The sequence below is a fragment of the Babylonia areolata genome, chromosome 18 (genome assembly GCF_041734735.1).
Source record: "Babylonia areolata isolate BAREFJ2019XMU chromosome 18, ASM4173473v1, whole genome shotgun sequence".
NCBI classification, from domain to species: domain Eukaryota; kingdom Metazoa; phylum Mollusca; class Gastropoda; order Neogastropoda; family Buccinidae; genus Babylonia; species Babylonia areolata.
This window is the reverse complement of record NC_134893.1, coordinates 44,082,664-44,103,861: the sequence shown is the minus strand read 5'-3', so window position 1 is coordinate 44,103,861 and position 21,198 is coordinate 44,082,664. Positions and strand designations below refer to the sequence as shown.

The window sequence follows — 21,198 nt, the reverse complement described above, 5'->3', positions numbered from 1 at the left end:
ATGATTTATTAGAAAGAGTGCTGTCCTGACGAGTTCTATTTCTGTTGCTCACATCCAAGGACAAACACCTTTGTGTAGTTAAAATGACATAAGATCAACACTGCAGTACAAAGATTGGATAAGGAACAGAACAGGTATCACTTTTTCAATCGTGTTCCCTGCCAACCATTGTCTGAATTTATTTATTAACACAAAAAACAACAAACAAAAAAACAACATAGTGACAAAAAGAAGGAAAAAACAGAGGAAATGGCAAAAATAGAATCAGGATATAATGAAACACGTCTAACATGACCGGTGACCAAGACATGCAGGTTTAGCACAAGACAACGGGAGGATTGATGTTAATAGGGAAGGTGGAGATATATATTGATCAAATGCTGACCAGCTCACATTAACACTATTGCTGCGTTTAAATGTTCACTGTTGATTGTAGCCTGGAGCTCTCTCTGTGTGTGTGTGTGTGTGTGTGTGTGTGTGTGTGTGTATGTGTCCATGAGGCAGGTGTGTGTGTGTGTGTATGTCTATGTGTTTGTATGTTTGCATGAGCATGAGTTAATGTGTGTGTGTGTGTGTGTCTGTGTTTGTTTGCATGAGCATGAGTTAATGTGTGTGTGTGTGTGTGTGTGTGTGTGTGTGCGCACATGCAGGTTTGTGTGCATATACATGTATAAATGAGTGCACTGACATTAATGAATATGTGATAGAATGAGATAGAGAAAGAGAAACACAAACTGAGGCAGAGATGGGAGCAAAAGTGTGTGGATGTGAAGAGTATGTGTGCACATAAAATAAAATCAGTGCCTGCACAAATGTACATATGCATGCGCATTAAGAGTGTGCCAGTAAGGCATCATGCATCTCTTGTTTGTGGGTGCATGTCATGTGTTTGAGTGTCAAGAACAAGTACACATGCATGTATGTGTTTGTGTGCATGCGCATGCATGTGTGTGTGCGTGCATCTGTGTGCATGTTTGTGCAACACTGCATTATTGGAAGTTCAGACATGCTCACAAAAAGTCAATTAACACTTGGCAATTCAACATGCTTTCATGATGCACTTATATTTTTTTTCTCAGGCATGTCAAGCTAATCAACCAAACTTGCACATGTTTGGACAAACATTTCACCTTTGCTGATAAAGTGGGCAAGTTGATTCCGTTCAACTGACTTTGACAAGCTAAGTGGGGTGAACACATCAAAGAGCTGATAATGGTAACAAAGCTTAGAACATCAACGTTTCTTCCAACATAATATACCTCAAACAGAAATAACGCACAGTGCACGCAAAGTACAAAGCTTTTTGTCAGCACTTTAATTACAGCCCATTAAATTTGCAACAATGCCTGTGTGGCAAAAACCAATCTATTGCTACATTGTTGAGAGATGTTCACTGCCATCAACATTAACATTATGGGATGGCTTCCAGATAGCAAGACTGTGTGCAATACTGCTTGACAACTTCAAGACATCAGAGGAACAGACTTTTCTTGGAAATTTAGTGTCTTTATTAATCTGTGACTTCAGTCATCACTGTTCTTTACAGCGATGGAATAAACCTGGAAATTCAATCTCTTTACCACCCCGCTTTGAACTGTTCAGACTTGTCAAGTGTTCCTGGACTTTTTGTGAGGAGCTTCCTGTGCCAAAATGTCCGGTTAAATCACTGTGGTCACAAATCCCATGATTATGAAAATGATTCTGTCTGCAGTGCGCACAACACAAAATCGACATACCTGATGCTCAAGCTGTGAGTCTTCTTTTCGATCTTTCGGTTTTAATTTCGATGCAACAGGGGAAATCACAGCTCTAATTTTCTGAAAATATTATTTCAACAATACTTTTGATATATTTTTTGGATAGTTATATTCCCATACCAACATCCAACATAGCTGAACCTGAGACAGCAGTTCTCCTGTAAATTCAGTTGATGCACGGTCTCAAACATGTGTAAACACTGTATTTACAGGAAGAATAGCTGAAGTAGGCTAAGCTGTGTTAAAATATTTTCTTGACTAGTATCCAGATATCCACAAATCAGTTGAGCCTGAACATAATGACTAATAAGATCAATATGATGTGCATACACATTCTTTCTATTACAGCTGTTGTAGAACACATAAGTAAAATGTGTACAGATCTGCAATGTACAATCAAGAGCTTGGTAAATGACGGAAGGCAAAAGAAAACACACTTCAATCCATGTTTCACCGACTTCTGCACTGAATTTATAACATATTTGCTGATTTCAAAGTGCAATTTGTGCATTTAGTAACTGCGAAGGTTGCTTCTTCACCTCAACCATCTGGATATCTGGATCCTCCAAGAAAGAAACCATCACTTCAAAGAACAACAACATTGTCTGTCAAGTATTTTGTGACCATTTAAAACAGGTTCAGCTGTGATCCCCGCAAAACAGTTTTCATCATGCCGGTGTGTTCCAGACAAGCTGCAGATCACTACTGGATGAGGGGCAACTGTTGCGTCATCTGAGGGGGCAGCAGGTGCAGGAACTCACTCTGCGTCTGGGCGTCCAGCCTGCGGAGCTCTGCAGCCAGGGCGTAGTAGAGGTCAGAGAGGGCGAGGGTGGGGGCCAGGCCGGCCCAGTTGATGCCACTGTCCATGTCGCCCAGCACCTCCTGCAGCACCTGTCGCTGCTCTGCCTCCGTCAGCTGGGGGACACAACTCACACACATCAGGGGGCACAAGGCACACGACACAAGGCACACACATCAGGGGACACAATCCACTGATATCAGGGGACACAATGCACACACATCAGGGGACACAATCCACTGATATCAGGGGACATAATGCAAACACATTAAGGGACACAGTGCACACACATCAGGGGACACAATGGACTGATATCAGGGGACACAATGCACAAACATCAGGGGACACAACACACTCACATTAGGGGAGACAAGGCACACACATCAGGGGACACAAGGCACACACATCAGGGGACACAAGGCACTGATATCAATGGACACAATGCACACGTATCAGGCAGGGGACACAAGGCACACAAATCAGTGAACACAATGCACACACATCAGGGGACGCAATGCACACACATCAGCGGACGCAATGCACACACATAAGGGGAAACAATGCACACACATCAGGGGACACAATGCACACACATCAAGGGACACAATGGACACACATCAGGGGACACAATGCACACACATCAGGGGACACAATGCACACACATCAAGGGACACAATGGACACACATCAGGGGACACAATGCACACACATCAGGGGACACAATGCACACACATCAGGGGACACAATGCACACACATCAGGGGACACAATGCACACACATCAGGGGACACAATGGACACACATCAAGGGACACAATGCACACACATCAGGGGACACAAGGCACTCACATCAGGGGACACAAGGAACACACATCATGGCATACAATGCACACACATCATGTGTGTGTGTGTGTGTGTGTGTGTGTGTGTGTGTGTTGCACCATCATCTGCAGTTGTTTCAACTGTGCCACTCCCATGTCGCTTATTTTGAGTCCCCCTCACACAGCCACACCCAGGTTCATCTGCCCTAGTCATAGCACCGACAGTCCGAAGGGAATGATCAATGTTTGGTCGTTCAGAGCCCACACACCAGGAGAGCCTGTACTACTGCTGATCAACTTTGGTGGCGTTTGTTCAGTAGCACCTGTTCTGATTCAACATTATGCAGGATGCCACCAACTAATAGCCCCCTACTGACAACAATAATCACATGGTCATGGAGCAATCGTTTTGAGTGTGAATCCCCTCCAGTGTGGATACCGCCACCATCTTCCTCCACCAACATTCCCCCATAAACTTGCCAACATCCTAGAACTTGGAAGGGATTCTCACCCAACATGAAAGTGGACAGCATTTGACTTTAAATCTAAAAGTCTTGAGTTCTTGCCTGGTGAGCTCAGGGTGGAGATTTTTTTTTGTTTTTTTAATCTCTCAGGTCAACAGATATGCAGACGTGCTGGTGCCTGATCCCCATTTTTATGTGTGTATATACATGCAGAAGATGTAGCATGACAAGCATCAAGGAAAAGAAATGAGAAAATGTCTGGCCCACACCCTCACCATCCAGCAGCTATTAGTACCATTCATACAGGTGTAACTGAAACAAACATATCCATAAATGATGGACATGCACCACACACACACACACACACACAAATTCCTGAAAAACAAATCCAGACAGTCTAAAAAAAAAAACAACAACAACAAAACAACCCTTCCCCACACTCAGCCATGGATCTCAACACCACCCACCTGTATCATATTCTCCCCGTCCTCCTCCTCCTCCTCCACATCACTGATCTCATTCTGCATGACCTGCGGCTCACTGCTCAACTGCTGACACTCGTTCAGAGCCGCCATGTCTTCCGGCATGTCCTCCGAGGTGGGTGTCAGCGTGAAGTCCAGCTCCGGCGCCTGCCGAGCCACGTTGGAGCCCAGGTACATGTCGTTCTTCACACTCACACACTTCAGGGCCGGGTGGTAGCCCTCTGCGCTCACCGTCACCCCGTAGACCCCGTCAGGCAGCAGCCGGTAGTAATCTCCACCTTTCACTGCAAACAGTGACAGAATTGTTTGGATTACCTGGCAGAAAGCGTGAACAGTGTGCACTATCTATCCGGTGCACTCAAAAAGTATTTGATGGATGGATAAAAGTTATTAAGCAAGAACATTAACACATGTGTGTACGCGCACGCGTGTGCACACACACACACACACATGCATAGTTTTCAAAGATATCCTTGGTTTCACAAAAATGGAGGAGCAATCAACAGATTGCAGCATCATTAGCATCAAGAAAATGTTACGATGAGCAGGTTTGTGAGGAGACAGTGTGTACACACAACACAACACACACAAAGACGCAGATATTAACACTGATAACAAAACCACAAACTCTCTGACAAACCAACACAATGTACCCCAAAATAACGCAGCAGAACAGAACATACTTGAACATAATTTCCTAGCAAAACACAGCACAGCACAGAGCGCCACCATACAACACAGCCCAACCCAACCCAACCCTACCCGGTTCAGCACAAAACCCAAAAATGCCAGCAGGAGACTCACGAGACAGAATGTCATGGTCGATGGTTCCGCCCGTGGCCAGGAAAGTGACCTGCACAGTGGCATCGGCCACAGGTTCCCCTTTGGTGTTGCTCACCGTGCCTTTGACTCCAATGTGGGTCTGCAACATCACGTTTCATTGATGGCTTCGTATTGTTTTGTTGTGTTGTGCTGTGCTGTGCTGCGGTGTGTTGTGTTGTCCTGTGCTGTGGGATGTCGTGTTCTGGTGCGGTAAGGTGTGTGTGTGTGTGTGTGTGGTGTGTTGTTCTGTGCTGTGGTGTGTTCTGATGTGGTATGTGGTATGGTGTGGTGTAGTAGGTGTTGTGCTTTGTTGTGGCGTGCTGAAAAATGTTTGAATAATTATTGAATAATTCCTTCCATCAAAGATACAGCTTCTTCAAAACAAGGAAGATGGCATGAAAAGAAGGAAGAAAGAAATGAAGACTGAAAGAATGGAGAAAAAAATAGCGCACACCAAAACTGAAGGATCTAAAACACAAAATAATAATCATTATAAATTAATGTATACATGAATGACTGCATAAATGAACAAAGAAAGACATGGATGCCAACACAAGGAACAAAATACAAATTAAAAAGACAAACTTTTTTTCAAAAAAAGAATGGACTAGGACACACACGTACGCACACACGCACACGCATACACACACACATCCTTCTCCATTTATCCTTTTCAAATGATCTACATCCTTTAAAAAAAAAATCTCATCAGACACATTTAAAACAAAAAGATACCCAAGCACGTACATACACACGCACACACACACACACAGAACAGAGTATGGTGCAAAACCAAAACCAATTCATGCAGATCCAGGATCAAGTTCGACATTAGATTAATGCAAAAACCATATGTAAAATATTGTCTCAGTAAAGGCCGACTTTTATGGTTATCACTAAAAATGCTTGCTAAATACTGCTTAAAATCAAAGACACCTACAGGTGAGGTCATGAAAGAAAGGCAGAAAAGGCCTGCAGAACAACATTTTTCTTCCCCTTTTTAAAGCTGTTTTTTAATGCATACACCCCCACAAACCAGAAACGCTCACACCCACACCTACCAACCCATCTACACATCACACGCTCCCACTTACAGACACACACTGTCACAGAAAGACTATTTCAACTGTCTTTCTCGGTACGTTCATGTCACACTACCTGAGGGCCACACAGTAAGATGACACCTTACCACTGTTTCCATTCATACCTACCATCCTCATCAATGAAGAAATTCCTTGAGGGACGTCAAGTTTTGGGGTTTATTTTTTTCTCCAAAGATATGTCAAGGTTCTCAGCAATTACCTCCCGCACTAACGCAGAACAGTGCAGGGCACTAGAATCATGCTAGACTGTCAGTAAATCATGAGCCAGTCAATCCCTAGACAGTACTAATCTACAGTAATTTAGTAACATATAGTGTACTTCTGTATTTAACAACACTGTTTTTTGCGTGTGATTTTGTTATACCAAACTCTAAATTAAAGGAAATAAGAGCTCTTGCATACCTTGCTGTTAGTAAAAGGGAAAAATCAAGTGCAAATATATTTCATACCATAAGGCCGCATTTAAAAGCAGATTTTGCTAGAAAGAAGGATTAAAAAACAGAAAAACAACAACAAAAAACAGACAATCAAAAAAATTCAAGCCAAACCAATCCAAATCAAGGCAAAAAAGAAAGAAGAAAAGGAGAAGAAGAAGAAAGGAATTTACAAGTAAAAAATAAAAGAAGAAGCAAACCAACAAAAAAGGGAATCTCATGCAAGGCAAAATTTCAAAGCAACATTAGCCTGATTAGGATGCAATCATTTCAAAACGTTCATCCTTGTGACCAACCCACAACAAATATGTGTACACCTAACAAATCAGTTAAGAGGTTACAGAAAATAAAACAAAACGGAGAGAGAGAGAGAGAGAGAGAGAGAGAGAGAGGTGGCTTTACAAAGCAGTGGATGAGTCATGCAGCGTATCAGTAACCAATCCATTCCTGTCGTCACTGTACCCAAGCCAACAAACAAGAGAAAGAAGAGTAAGTCAGGAACGTCAAATGATTCATCTTATCCCCCCATCACCACTAGCACTCCACCTCCTTGGGTCAACAACCTACCTGGTCAGTCAACAACCTTCTGAAACCAAAAGTCACCAACACGAAAAGATCAAACCTGACACTGGCTATTCACAAGAAAGGACGGGAAACATCAATTCTAATTTAGAAACAAATATAAAACATGAAAGTAGATCTTAGCCTTTTCTTTTATATCATATTTAGCTCAGCAGCTGTGTCTAGTGTTTTGGCAGGTGTATAAACACACACACACACACACACACAAATCTATTAAAATCGAATACAACAGAAACCAAACCAAACATTACAGTTACCATCTCCCCCACCTCCTTTCTTCTCATTTTTAATTCAGTTTCAAGTGTGTGTGCATACATATTTTTTTCTTTCTACAATTTTACATTAAAAAAGACAACATACCAAGGAAACAGATAAAAACATACAACATTCTTGTAAGCGAACGCAAAGAAACATGACTTAAAGAAACATCTGAATTTATTATAATTACTCCTTCACACTCCTTCACAGCCCACAGCTTGTTGCACAGAGCAGCATATTCAAACAAACACGCCAACACAGCATTGTACATCCACAGACACAGAGAAGAACATACACACACACACACATAAACATGTATGGTTTTCAAAGACAAGCGTCTTTAGTTTCACAGAAACTGAGGAACGATGTACATTATACAGTGTTGTCATTTGCATCAAGACAATGTTGTGCTGTGCTGACACCCTAATCCTTCATCTCCACACCCCTGTCCCACCTGCAGCATGAAGTTGAGGAGGGCCAGGTAGTTGTCTTCCCAGTAGGACTTGAGCTGGTCGGCAGGGGGGAACTTGTCACAGCCCAGCTCCAGGGTGATCTCAAAGCAGTTGGTCTCCAGGTAGTTGTAGTCCTGCATGCCTGGGAGAGAAACACACACACACACACACACACATACACACACCACAGCCATCATTGTGTTGGTTGTGTTGAATGATACGGTAAGGAACGTATAGTGTGGTATGGTACAGTGTGGTACAGTATTGTACTGTATTGGATTGGATTAAATTGTATTACATTATTGTATTGTACTGCATTGTTATTGTACTGTATTGGAATGAATTGTATTATATTGTACTGTACTGAATTGTATCATATTGCTTTTTGTCACAACAAATTTCTCTGTGTGAAATTTGGGCTACTCTCTCCTAGGAGAGAAAGCTGCCATTGTGCAGCAGCAACCATATACATATTTTTTTTCTTTTTCATGTTTGTAAATGAGTCTGTTCTACAATCAAAGTGTCGTTTTTTTACACAAAATTTTGCCAAAGACAACTTTTTTGTTGCTGTAGGTTGTTTTACATATACCATGAGCATGCTACACTCAAGACATTGGTTTATCTTCACATCAGAAGAATTATATTGTGTTTGTGCGTCATGGTCATTGAAATTCAAATGAATGTTTGTTTGCACTTTGTTTCCTTTGAAAGCATTTCCAATCATTCGTCTCTGAAGCCCACAAAACAGAGTACTAAAACATGAGGTCTATCAGTGCTGTGAATGGTGACATTTTAAACAGTGTTGTATAACACTGTCTGTTCTCATTATCCCCTTCCCTGTGGTGTGTTTGTTGGCTTGCAACCAGTTTCAGTAGCTCAAGGAGGCGTCATTGCGTTCGGACAAATCCATATACGCTACACCACAACCAGTTTCACACAAATAATTACCAGTAACCGTCAGACATTCTTAAAAACCATCACCTCACCTTTCAAAGAATTTTTTTCTTACCTCTGTGAAAATGTTGTGTTTTTTTTCTTATCATATTTTTTCAGGATACAATGGACACAAACACACACACACACACACACACACAAAAGCAGAGGAAAAATAAGTTTTCTATCACTGAAAATACAAGAAGACAAACAGTACACTGTATTAATTTGTAAATGAATATTTTTGAGGATAAAAGAAAATTAACACTGTCAGAAAAAAAGTATTCATGAACATTTAGAAAAAAAAGAGAAGAAGAAATTGTTGTCCATGTGGTGTTATGTCTAAACATACCAGTCACATTAGATATTCTGGGAGAGAGTGCGGAGGACAGGGAAAAACTTAAAACAGAAGAAAATATAAACAAAACAAAAACAGAAAATATTAAGTCATATGAACCAGAAAAAAAACAACAATAACAACCACAAAGAACTGAAAGTCCTACCTCTGCCAACAGAGTACCATGCCCCGCCATTTGTGATGCCATCATCGAAGCTGTCACCATTCTTGCGGTCACAGGGCTTGCGGCTAGGGTCGGCCATTTCCGCATGGAAGTAAGAGTAGGACTTGGCCAGGTAACTGCCAAAGAAATTTTGAAAAATGCACATAGAGTACAAAACTGATACATCTATCTTCAAGTCTCCTCTCTCTCTCTCTCTCTCTGTATATCTATATATTTACCTTTCAATCATACATTCAGCAAAACAAAAACTTCATATTTGATTGGCTGGGCGTTATTTTTCCCTCTCTTTTACATGATAATGCAGCTTTTTCACCAAAAAAGAAAGCTTAAACTGTGGAACAAGAGCAATGTGGGTTTGCGTATGAACATATATTGTCAACATGGAAAAAATAGTGCATTTCATGAATACTTCTCCCATCAGCACACAAACGCAGATGTAAGCATACACCTACAATGAGTACATATTTATAGTGCATAAAGACAGTTGTGATCACATATGTGACTGACTGTTCATATACAATAATATAAACTGAAGCAAATAGTATGAGCACACACACACACACACACACACACACACACACACACAACACACACACACACACAACACAACACACTCTCTCACACAAACACACACATACACATTCACAGACACAGACACATGCACCAGCAACACCATCAGAGGCAAAAGCAGCACTCTGCATCCTTCTCCAAGCACAGCAAATATTGAATCACTTTTTTGTCGGTTGCATCAATCACAATCATTTTCAGGTTTTGTCTGTCAGCGCCTGCTTGTTTTCATCAGCATATTCATCATTAGTCCTGAACAGTATAATTGCTGATCATCTTTTGATTCAAACACCAATTCTGGAAGATGCACCACACAATTCGTGTGCACAAGACTGGAGGAAAAGGGTAAAGTGACTGCAATATGTACTCTTTGGGTTTTTTTGTTTTTTTTAACAATGCGCAACATATCACTGAAACTGGTACCAGGAACACGACAAGTGGAAAACATCACACAGGAGAAAAAAACACAACCACACACCATTCATGAGAAAGGAAGTTTGTTCACAATGCCACAAACAAATTCACAGTTTGTCGAAACTGTCATCAACAAACGTACCTACCAAACAAAGAAATGAAGTTTATTCACAATACCACAAACAAGCAAACAAACAAACATGACAGTTTGTCGAAACCGTCATCGACAAACCTACCAACAAACAGAACACACCACCACCACCAGCATCAGCACCACCAACAACAACCACAGACACTGACATGAAGGTGTCGTCGTCAGGGCTGGCAGTGTAGTCCTGAGACAGGCCGGAGCGGGTTTCGTCATAGGGGTAGTTGGCCACCAGGTCGCCCCCGTGAAGGTTGGCCGACAGAACAAATCCTATCTCCGACAGCCACTTCATCACCGCCCTCGTCTCTGGCTGCAGCTGCAGACAAGATGTCATGATGGGATACTAACCCATGGTTCATTGGGAACACACACACACACATACACACACACACACACAACCACACACACACGGTTCAAAGAAACACACACACACATCACATGGTTCAAAGAAACACACACACACACACACACACGGTTCAAAGAAACACACACACATGGTTCAAAAGAAATACACACACACATATGGTTAAAAGGAATAACACACACATGGTTCAAAGGAACATATATACACACATATGGTTCATAGGAACACACACATATAGTTCAAAGGAATGCACACTTGATTCAAAAGAATACTCACGCACATGGTTTAAAGGAATAGAAACACAAATGGTTCAAAGGAATACACACTAACATGGTTCAAAGAAACACACACACACACACACACACACACACACACACACACACACAATGGTTCAAAGCAGTACACAGTGTTTTATGACTGAACACATGCTGTAACAAAGCAAACCTCATTTATTACAGAACTGAAGAAAGGCCACTACTGTAGGATGCCAGCTAAGACAGCACAAGACCAGCAGCAGGAGAGATATCTGGTGGCTGCCTTGTGTGCCACAGGGCATGGAGAGGATTAAGATAAGATGAGAAGACTCAGAGCTACAAGATGATGACAGGATCCATTGCAATGCAGTTTTAACATGTACTGAAATCTTACTGCAATCATAGTCATGCAACAAATAGACTTATCACACGAACTGGAAAGAATATATATATATATATATATATATATATATATATATATATATATATATACACACACACAACACAAAGCTGCATTTTCTGACATATTCCTTGTAATGCATGGTTGTTTCGTCTTGGTGATGACATCTCATGTTCAAATCATTTCCTCAAGTCATAACATATCTGATTTTGAATACACAAGAAAAACAACAACAACAAAATATTTAAAAACCAAAAAACCAAAAAAAACCCAACAGAATATAGAATGCTTTTTGTAATGACCACCATTTACTGAATTTCTTCAGCTGGTGATCCCTTTTTGCATTGTTTTACAGTTTGGGAAAGCTGGAGAAAGAGAGAAGGAAAGGGGGAGAGAAAGAACGGTGGGCCAAAAAAGGTTGGGTTTTTTTTCTGTTCTTTTCATCTTTCTTGTACGTTGAGTAAGATTCCTTTAGCCTGTCATTATCCCACAACTTTTCTCCTGCAGCAAACTTCTTCCTCAGCATTGATTTGTCGAACTTGTCCACAACTTTTAGCATCACAGTCTTTTCATTCGTTGAAGTGTTCTACAACTTGCTGAGCTCTTCTTCAAAGTGTACCCTGAGGATGTGTGTGTGTGTGTGTGTGTGTGTGTGTGTGTGTGTGTGTGTGTGTGTGTGTGTGTGTGTGTGTGCATGCCCATGCTGTTTTCATTAATCAAATTCTCTGGATTTCTGCTTTTTTTTTTTGTGTTCTCTTCCACATTGTTAGGGACCAAGTACAGACAGATCAAGAGAGAGAGAGCGCACGTGAGAGAGAGAGAGAGAGAGAGAGAGAGAGAGAGAGAGAGAGAGAGCAAGCAGAGCCTTCTTCCATCTGTCTTATTAGTGTGATGCAATTCATTCAGAGTGCAACATTTCCCCTAAAGCAAACCTCTTCTTAGCAGAAAATAACCCAATACATTTCTCTGTCAGCAAACATCTTATGTTAAACATCACAGTTTGAGTGTGCATGTGCATGTGCGTGTGTGTGTGTGTGTGTGTGTGTGTGTGTGTGTGTGTTTGCTTGCATAGTGTGTGTGTGTGTGTGTGTGTGTGTGTGTGTGTGTGTGTGTGTTTGCTTGCATAGTATGTGTGTGTGTGTGTGTGTGTGTGTGTGTGTGTGTGCAACCCCGCTCACTTGCATACTTTAGCGTTGCTTCTGCGCTTGTATTTTTGCATGCATGTGCACTTCTGCAAATGTTTGTGTGCACAAAAAAATTGTTTAACTGAACGTCAGCACCTCTTGAACCATTGCTGGAATCCTCATCTTTCCAGTGCCATAAAAAAACAACCTGTCCCCGGCCATTCTTCCAACAGCAGCATCCTACAGAAACCCTTTTGTCTAAAACCACAAGTCTCACAACTTGCTTACGTCAGTGCTGAGCTCCAGGGCTCTCTGCAGCTTCATCAGGTGGTTGTTGCGTCCGGTGCCCGACTTCTCGTTTGCGTACACTTTGTTGTTCAGGTCTGGGAAGTTCCGGTTTAGGTCCACTCCGTTGGCGTTGGAGCGCCCGTTCAACCAGCTGACTGTTCCGTTTTCCTGATATAAAAAGAAAACAAATGAACAATTTTTTCTTAAATAATATCTTCCCTTTAAAAAAAAAAAAAAAAAATGATTAGGTGTCCCAATGTTCTGTACAGATTAACATATTCATGATGACAACTGGATGTCCTCGTTTTCTGAAAAGATAAACATCGTCATCAAAGTAACTGACTGTCCCAATTTTCTGAAATGATTCTGAAGGTGCACTGTCCCAATTTTCTGAAAAGATTAATGTGTCCATGAAAATATTTGGCTGTCCTGATTTTCTGAAAAGGTAAATGGGTTTATAAAAAAATGCATATGTTTATATATACATAGCATGTAATTAGCTTGCTACCAAGAATCAAGCCAATGGGTGACTGAGTGTGTTAATTATGAACATTTCTTCCAACTTTCTGGTCACATGAATTTAAAAGTACACATTTCCATTCTACACATGAAAACAAAGATATCATCATTATCATTATTATCATCATTATCATTATTCACTGCTGGCCATGTGAAGCTTTGCAGTAAAGAAAACAAACGTCAGCTCACAGAAATGAAAAGATACCATTCATATCAACCACATTCACGCACATCTGTCAATCTGCTTTGAAAGCAGCATGCCAGAGCAAACAACTCCCAAAAAATCTCTGAAGCAATTTCCTGACATCTCCTTGTCACTGGAAATAATGAGAGAGAGAGAGAGAAGGAAAGAGAGTGGGAGAGAGAAAGTAAAAGACAGAGCTAGAGAGAGGGGGAGACAGAGACAGAAAGAAAGATGAGACAGAGACTGAGAGAACTAAACCTTCAAAGGAGAGAGACAGACAGAGACAGAGAGAGAGGTAGAGGGAGAGATTGAGAGAGACTGAGAAAGACTGAGAGGGACAGACAAACAGAGCACAGACAAAGAGAACTCAAACTTGAATGGAGAGAGAGAGAGAGAGAGAGAGAGAGAGAGAGAGAGAGAGAGAGAGAGAGAGAGAGAGAGAGAAGGAGAGAGAAAGAGAGATTGTGAGGGACAGACAGATAAACACAGACAGAAACAACTCACACTCAAATGTCTTACTGATTTGGGTATCAGGATAAGAAACAAAAAGCTTTTCACAATGCCCTCACAAAAAAGGCAATGAAAAAAAAAATCAAGTAAAACAGAACAAAACCAAACAGAAACAAAGAGAGACAGAGAGAGATACTGACTAACAGACAGACAGAAAAGGCTGGGACAAAGCTATCCCTGAGGGAGACAAAACCATCCAGTTACCCAACCTCTCTCAGTCTCCTCCCCCAGAGGGACAATCAAGCCAGGTCAGCCACAACAACCAGGAAGCAAAAGACAAACAACATTCTGAGGGGACATTGCAGCTGACAGACATAACAATAATACAGATGGGACATAGTGAAAGTCAGCAAGGCAAGATGGGATTGAACCTTAGTCAAATAATCGCACCATCGGCCACACACACACACACACACACACAAACACACACATGTGCTTGCACACACCAGCGCACGCACACACACACACACACACACACACACACACACACACCACAGGACCCCAACCAATCGATTGGTTTCCAGCCTCAGTCTGGCGGGACATAGTTGTATTGACCTGACAGGAGGTAAACAGTGCAGCGTGATGCTTGTGGAAAGAAGCTTAGAGAGAAGTTGATGCTGCTGCTTCTGCTGGGTCGGTTTGCTTTTCCGCTTCCCCTGTCCTCCCCACTCTTTCCCAATCATAAACAGTTATAATTCACCCATCCCCACCCCTTTCCTGCCCCTCCTTATCATGGCTCCCCTCCTCCCCTTTCCCAACACATTAAATCCCCCCCCCCCCCCACCACCACAATTCCATCCCCCAGCATCACCCCTCTCCTCCTGCCACTCCTTCCCCTGTTCTATTTGGTCCCCTCCCCGTTCCTTGCTATTGATTCAGCCAGCTCCAGCGGTGGAGGAAGTAATCTTATAATCCTGTGTCACCCTGTCAGAACCCAGTTTCCATCCCCATCACTATCTTTTCTTCCTTCATTTCATATCATAACCACACAGCCCGCCAAACAAGCAGCCTCGGCCGGGCAGAAAAGAGCAACGACAGAGGGGAGCTGAGACAGGCAGGGGAAGGGAGGGGTAGAGTGGCTGAGCGATGTGGCATACACAGTCTTGGATGGTCATGTTTTGCAAAGAGGTCCCCCTTTTTAAAATTCAAGGTTTCAAACAGCTTCTCAAGCCTGGCGTAACATTTTCATTTCTTGAATCAAAGTTGAGAACACTACAAGTACGGGAGACAGACATGTCTGGATTTTTATCAACAGGCATGATCAGCTCAAATTCCAAGAGATCCTCAATCATGTTCTTTATCAGTGGCAGTGAGTCAGCCGTATCTAACAAGGCCTGTACATGAGTCTTACATTTTGTTGAGAAAACCATCCTGTTATCTACCCGAGTATGTAATGATAATTGTTTGTTTTTTAATCAGCAGAAATTCAACACTAACAGTTTTCTTTGAACTGCAGACAAGCAGTCAGAAAAAAAGAGAAAAGAAAAAAAAAGGGCAGGTGAGAGAAGCAGTGTGGAGGTGCAGTTGAGAGGGGGTGGGGGTGGCGTGCAAATAATGTACAAGTGCATGTTCATGCATATTCCCACAGACAAAAAAATGTATACAAGCTGCCTTCAATGTGCTGTTTATGCACAGACAGACATAACCATGTCCAAGTTACGGCCTAAACTTCAGGTGACAGAGGAGGCAGGCTTGCTGAAGAATTGAAAATAACTGGAGGTCGCACACAAGGATAGCTGATTTAATCTTCTCTCATCACGCCAGAAACCACATGGGCATAAAAATAGTGGTAAATGTCTTGTGCTGGATCGATAGACGTGGCCACAAGAAATATGAGATGTACTCCTCATATGGCTACATGAAACAGGAGAAACACCATAGAAGCACTCAACAGATTCTGCCTCAGCAAGCAGGATTCTGCTGTTGTTGCTGTTCTTCTCAAAGAAAAGTGTCCATGCTGTCAGGTGACCATGCTGACTTTGCTGTGTAAGCAGTGAATATTTCATGAAGCTGATGGTAATCATCATCATTGGTCACGATTTCCCCAGTGAGTATAATCAAAAGAGACATGTCTTCATGTCTACAGCTTTTTTCTCCTCCCATATATCACCACAGTATTTGATTTGTCTGGGAGGCGGGATTTTTTGCTGACAGAAGATGACACAAAAATAATCACGTATTTTTGAAGGTGAACATCATGCTACCCTATATATATATATGTATGTATGTATGTATGTATACACACACACACATCTCTCTCTATATATATGGTGTATTTTACCATGATGTACACTACAAGTAAGTATTTCTGTTTTCATTTTTAAACGTTTATAAATTTGATAATACCCTTGTGTCATTACAATTTGAGTACCTTTAGTATTTTTACTCTGACGTCCTAATCAGCTGTGAAGATACTGCTTTAGGTGTTTGAAATTATTCTTTAATATTGTGGAATGTTATAAATATTCACTGCAAAAGTGTAAACATAAAAAAAGTAAAAAAAAGTGTGGAAATGTATGAATAATAATGACAAAAAAAATTTTCATTGGCAAAAACCCAAACCTGCAATTACATGTTGCCATGATGCGGTCATAAGAAAACCTTTAAGATACAATTACCATGTGCTGACACAAAACACTACATGGTGCCAGGAGAGTCTCAGTCTTCATAATGGCTCCAGTCATACAATCACTAAAAATGCCCCCTCCATGGCAGACACGTCTATAGATTTCATCTTGCGTATCGATTCGTCTGGTATGTTTCTATGACAGAGGTGTTGATCTACAGATTTCACCTTGTCTGTGGTCTGCTATGTTTCTACAGCAGGGGTGTCTACAGATTTCACCTAGTCTGTGGTCTGCTATGTTTCTATAGCAGTGGTGTCTACAGATTTCACCTAGTCTGTGGTCTGCTATGTTTCTATAGCAGTGGTGTCTACAGATTTCACCTAGTCTGTTGTCGGCTATGTTTCTACAGCAGAGGTGTCTACAGATTTCACCTAGTCTGTGGTCTGCTATGTTTCTACAGCAGAAGTGTCTACAGATTTCACCTAGTCTGTGGTCTGCTATGTTTCTATAGCAGTGGTGTCTACAGATTTCACCTAGTCTGTGGTCTGCTATGTTTCTACAGCAGTGGTGTCTACAGATTTCCCCTAGTCTGTGGTCTGCTATGTTTCTATAGCAGTGGTGTCTACAGATTTCACCTAGTCTGTGGTCTGCTTTGTTTCTATAGCAGTGGTGTCTACAGATTTCACCTAGTCTGTGGTCTGCTATGTTTCTACAGCAGTGGTGTCTACAGATTTCACCTAGTCTGTGGTCTGCTATGTTTCTACAGCAGAGGTGTCTACAGATTTCACCTAGTCTGTGGTCTGCTATGTTTCTACAGCAGAGGTGTCTACAGATTTCACCTAGTCTGTGGTCTGCTATGTTTCTACAGCAGAGGTGTCTACAGATTTCACCTAGTCTGTGGTCTGCTATGTTTCTACAGCAGAGGTGTCTACAGATTTCACCTTGTGTGTTGTCTGTCTGTATGTTTCCATAGCAACTACATATACAGATTTAACCTTATCTGTTGTTGTTTTTTTGCTCTGTCTGTACATCTGCCATCAAAGATGACAAAGTACGTTTCTTGACCAGTCAAGCACAACTTGTGCACACTGACAACCTGCGACATCTGATAGGTTTCTTGCAGATTTCCAGTACTGCTGATCTGTCATTAATAAATCAGAAAGAAAAAAAACTGGTATATGTATATGTATATCAACTGTAATTTGTGATAACAGAGTAGTGACAGGAGTAATCACATCACCAGGTGAGGCGGGCTTCCTGTCCTCTTCAGTGAAAATTCTTCATCATGCTTATATATATATATATATATATATATATATATGTCTATCTATCTATCTATCAATATGAATCAAGGGTGGAAGTCAGTAACTTATATGAGGTCAAAGCCTCACAGTTAAAACTTCAACGCAACATCGATAACTCAATACAAAGCTAGAGTTTTTTTGGGGGGGTGTGGGGGGGGTTGCTGGGGGAGGGGTGGAGGAAGTGAGTGGGGTCTAGCGGGGGTGGGGCGGCGGGGGGTAGGGAACGCTGAGGAATGGAGAGGAGAGGGTGCTGCGGGGGAAGTGCCAGAAGCAGGTGAGGATCAATGCTGACATGTTTGCTCTGGACTTGAGGGAAGCAGATAACGCTCTGCAAAGAGACACCAACAGATGCTGCTGCTCACTATCAATATGTGCATGATGCCAGATTCCCGCTGTCGTCAAGTAAGCAACTAAAAATACCCAGGGCATTTTTATAATTCACCAAGTCAATATGGCCTACATCCTATTCTTTTCTCCTCAAAGTTAGCTGTTGGTAAACATGAACAGTATGGTATGATTCTGCAAGATCACAGATTGATAGCACAACAATACAAAATGTGCTGATATTTCACACATAAAACGAAATGCCACAACAGGACTAATGCCATGATGGTGCTATAATCTTCAATGACAAAGTATTGCTGGAGGACCTAATGTCATGCTATAACTAAATATTAAAAAAACAAAAAACAAACCCCCCAAAACTGTGATTTAAACTGCAATGAATATATGGTCCATATAAGCAGACAAGTATCCAAACAAACAAGATAATTCTATTTTCTAAAATCATATGACAGTTCAAATGGTCACTAAGGCAGACAACTATCTGAATATGCACACACAACCACAACCACAACCACACACACACACACACACATTTCAAGTTAAAGTTGATCTTTTGGGCCTGTGAAAAGCATGATGGATAAAATTTAACATGAAATGTCAAGGAATCACACACACACACACACACACTTATCTCTCTGTCCTTTCTTTTTCTCTCTTTCTCCATCTTCAGTTCAATGCCAACACACCTTGTACTCCTCTTAGGCTTTCCACACACGCATATTTATTCTCTCTCTCTCCACCTGTCCTCCACCACCTCCTCCCCCCCCCTATCCCTCCCTCCCCATACACCCAGCACCCAAGAACATACCTTGTACTCCTCACAGGCTTCACACACACTCCCTCTCTCTCTCTCTCCATCTGCCCCCCCTCACCCCCCTCTATCTCCCCACCAGCACCCACACACCTTGTACTCCTCTTATGCTTTCTTCCAGCCATCAGGGTTCATGTACTAATCATAGGCTTTACAGACGTACACACACTCACTCTCTGCCTCTCACCACCTGTCCTCTCCCCCACCCCCCTCTCTGTCTCCCCAACAGCACCCACACACCTTGTACTCCTTGTACGCTCTCTGCCAGCCATCAGCGTTCATGTACTAATCATAGGCTTTACACACCTACACACTCTCTTTCTGCCTCTCTCCATCTGTCCTCTCCCCCCCCCCCCCTCTCTTGTCTCCCCCCACCAGCACCCACACACCTTGTACTCCTCGTAGGCTTTCTGCCAGCCGTCAGGGTTCATGGTGGGCATGATGTGGAGGCGGGTGTTGGCCAGGAGAAAGGTGACGAGGCTGTTGCCCCGCTGGTACTCGTCACACAGGTACACCACCAGGCGCAGCAGCATCTCCTTGCCCACCACCTCATTGCCGTGCATGTTGCCCACGTACTTGAACTCTGGCTTCTCTGTTCAAATTTTGGAGGAAAAAAAAAAGAAAAAAAAAGAAAAAAGGTTAACGGTCCCATAGCCTTTTAGTTTTACAGGGCAACGAGTTCATATCCACTGTGTCTAGGGCCCAACCCTCTCCTTCCGCTGTTTGAACCTTCCCCAACTGAAGTCAGGTTCCCACTCACACCAGGATGGAGTGAGGAAAATCAGAGTGAAGTGCCTTTATGAAGGACACAGCACCTTGCTGAAACAGGGCCACATCAAACCCTGATCACTGGTGAACAAATCATCAGAAGTCAAACGCCAAAGGCACCTCCTTTAAACAGTTGAAATTGTGTGCATAAAAAAAAAAATAAATAAATGGATCCCCAGCTTGCATTCCAAAGGATGACATGATATTCATTACTGTTCCAGTACAGTGGTGTCTAGAGAATAAAGTGCCAGGTTTATATCATGTAGCTGTCAAAAGGATAACCAGGAACACTGACTCTTTAGTGAAAGACTGATAGAGAGACAGGCATTAATAGACGGAATATATGGGTTTTACTTTCAGGTCTTCTGGTGTGTTTTTTTTCCAGTATGTGCTGAAACACATACTCCCCTTCATAGTGAGAAGTTGTCATTGAAACAATGGGAGAGATTGCTCTCCCTCTCTCTCACCAGTCTCTCTCTCCCCCTCTCCCCATCTTTCTCATGTGTGTACATTGCATGTGTGCCATATGAGCAGATGTGTGTCCATGTGAGCAGATGAACACTTATGCGCATGGGCAAGTGCACGTGACAAAAGTGAAAAAAAAACCCAGAAAATAAACGTGCAGACAGCAATTACCGGTCATGTCGTATACAATCCCATCAGAAAAACAACAACATGAGTTTGACATTTAACATCCAACCCTGAACAAAATACTTGTGACAAATATTGATCACGTTGTTGCCCACCAGACAGATGTCGAGTCTGAAAAGTTTGGCATGTGAAGTGCTTATCTAGCAGCTATCTCTAGTTGAGCAAAATGCAAAACACAAATGACCATATTTCCTAAACCATGACTTTAGACACATGGACAAATGGAGACATGGAGAGAGAGAGAGAGAGAGAGAGAGAGAGAGAGAGAGAGAGAGAGGCAGAGGGATGGTGGAAAGATGGAGGGGGTAACAGACAGACTGGCAGACACACACACACATAGGGATGAATTTAATTTGCACGTGCAGGAAGAGAAAGACAGACAGACAGAGGACAAGAAGAGATATAATTATGTAGACAAAGTCATAAACAAATAAATGTCGAGAAAGACAGTCATACAGATATACTGATACAAATACTAACAATGTATGTGTGTGTGTGTGTGTGTGTGTGTGTGTGTGTGTGTGTGTGTGTGTGTAAATTAATTTCATCCTTTTG

At 42.0% G+C, this 21,198-nt stretch overlaps 1 protein-coding gene across 1 annotated transcript in view; it reads right to left on the bottom strand.

The window, feature by feature from the left end:
• Nucleotides 1-1,038: 1,038 nt before the first annotated feature.
• Nucleotides 1,039-21,198, bottom strand: part of LOC143292810 (carboxypeptidase E-like) — a 29,412-nt gene continuing 9,252 nt past the window's right edge. The window contains exons 2-9 of the mRNA XM_076603401.1: nt 19,614-19,816; nt 12,985-13,152; nt 10,707-10,870; nt 9,408-9,541; nt 7,974-8,113; nt 5,125-5,242; nt 4,306-4,604; nt 1,039-2,672 (exon numbers count right to left, since the gene is read on the bottom strand). Of these exons, the coding sequence (XP_076459516.1) occupies nt 2,460-2,672; nt 4,306-4,604; nt 5,125-5,242; nt 7,974-8,113; nt 9,408-9,541; nt 10,707-10,870; nt 12,985-13,152; nt 19,614-19,816 (1,439 nt within the window). The 3' untranslated portion in view covers nt 1,039-2,459. The remainder of the gene's footprint in view (nt 2,673-4,305; nt 4,605-5,124; nt 5,243-7,973; nt 8,114-9,407; nt 9,542-10,706; nt 10,871-12,984; nt 13,153-19,613; nt 19,817-21,198) is intronic.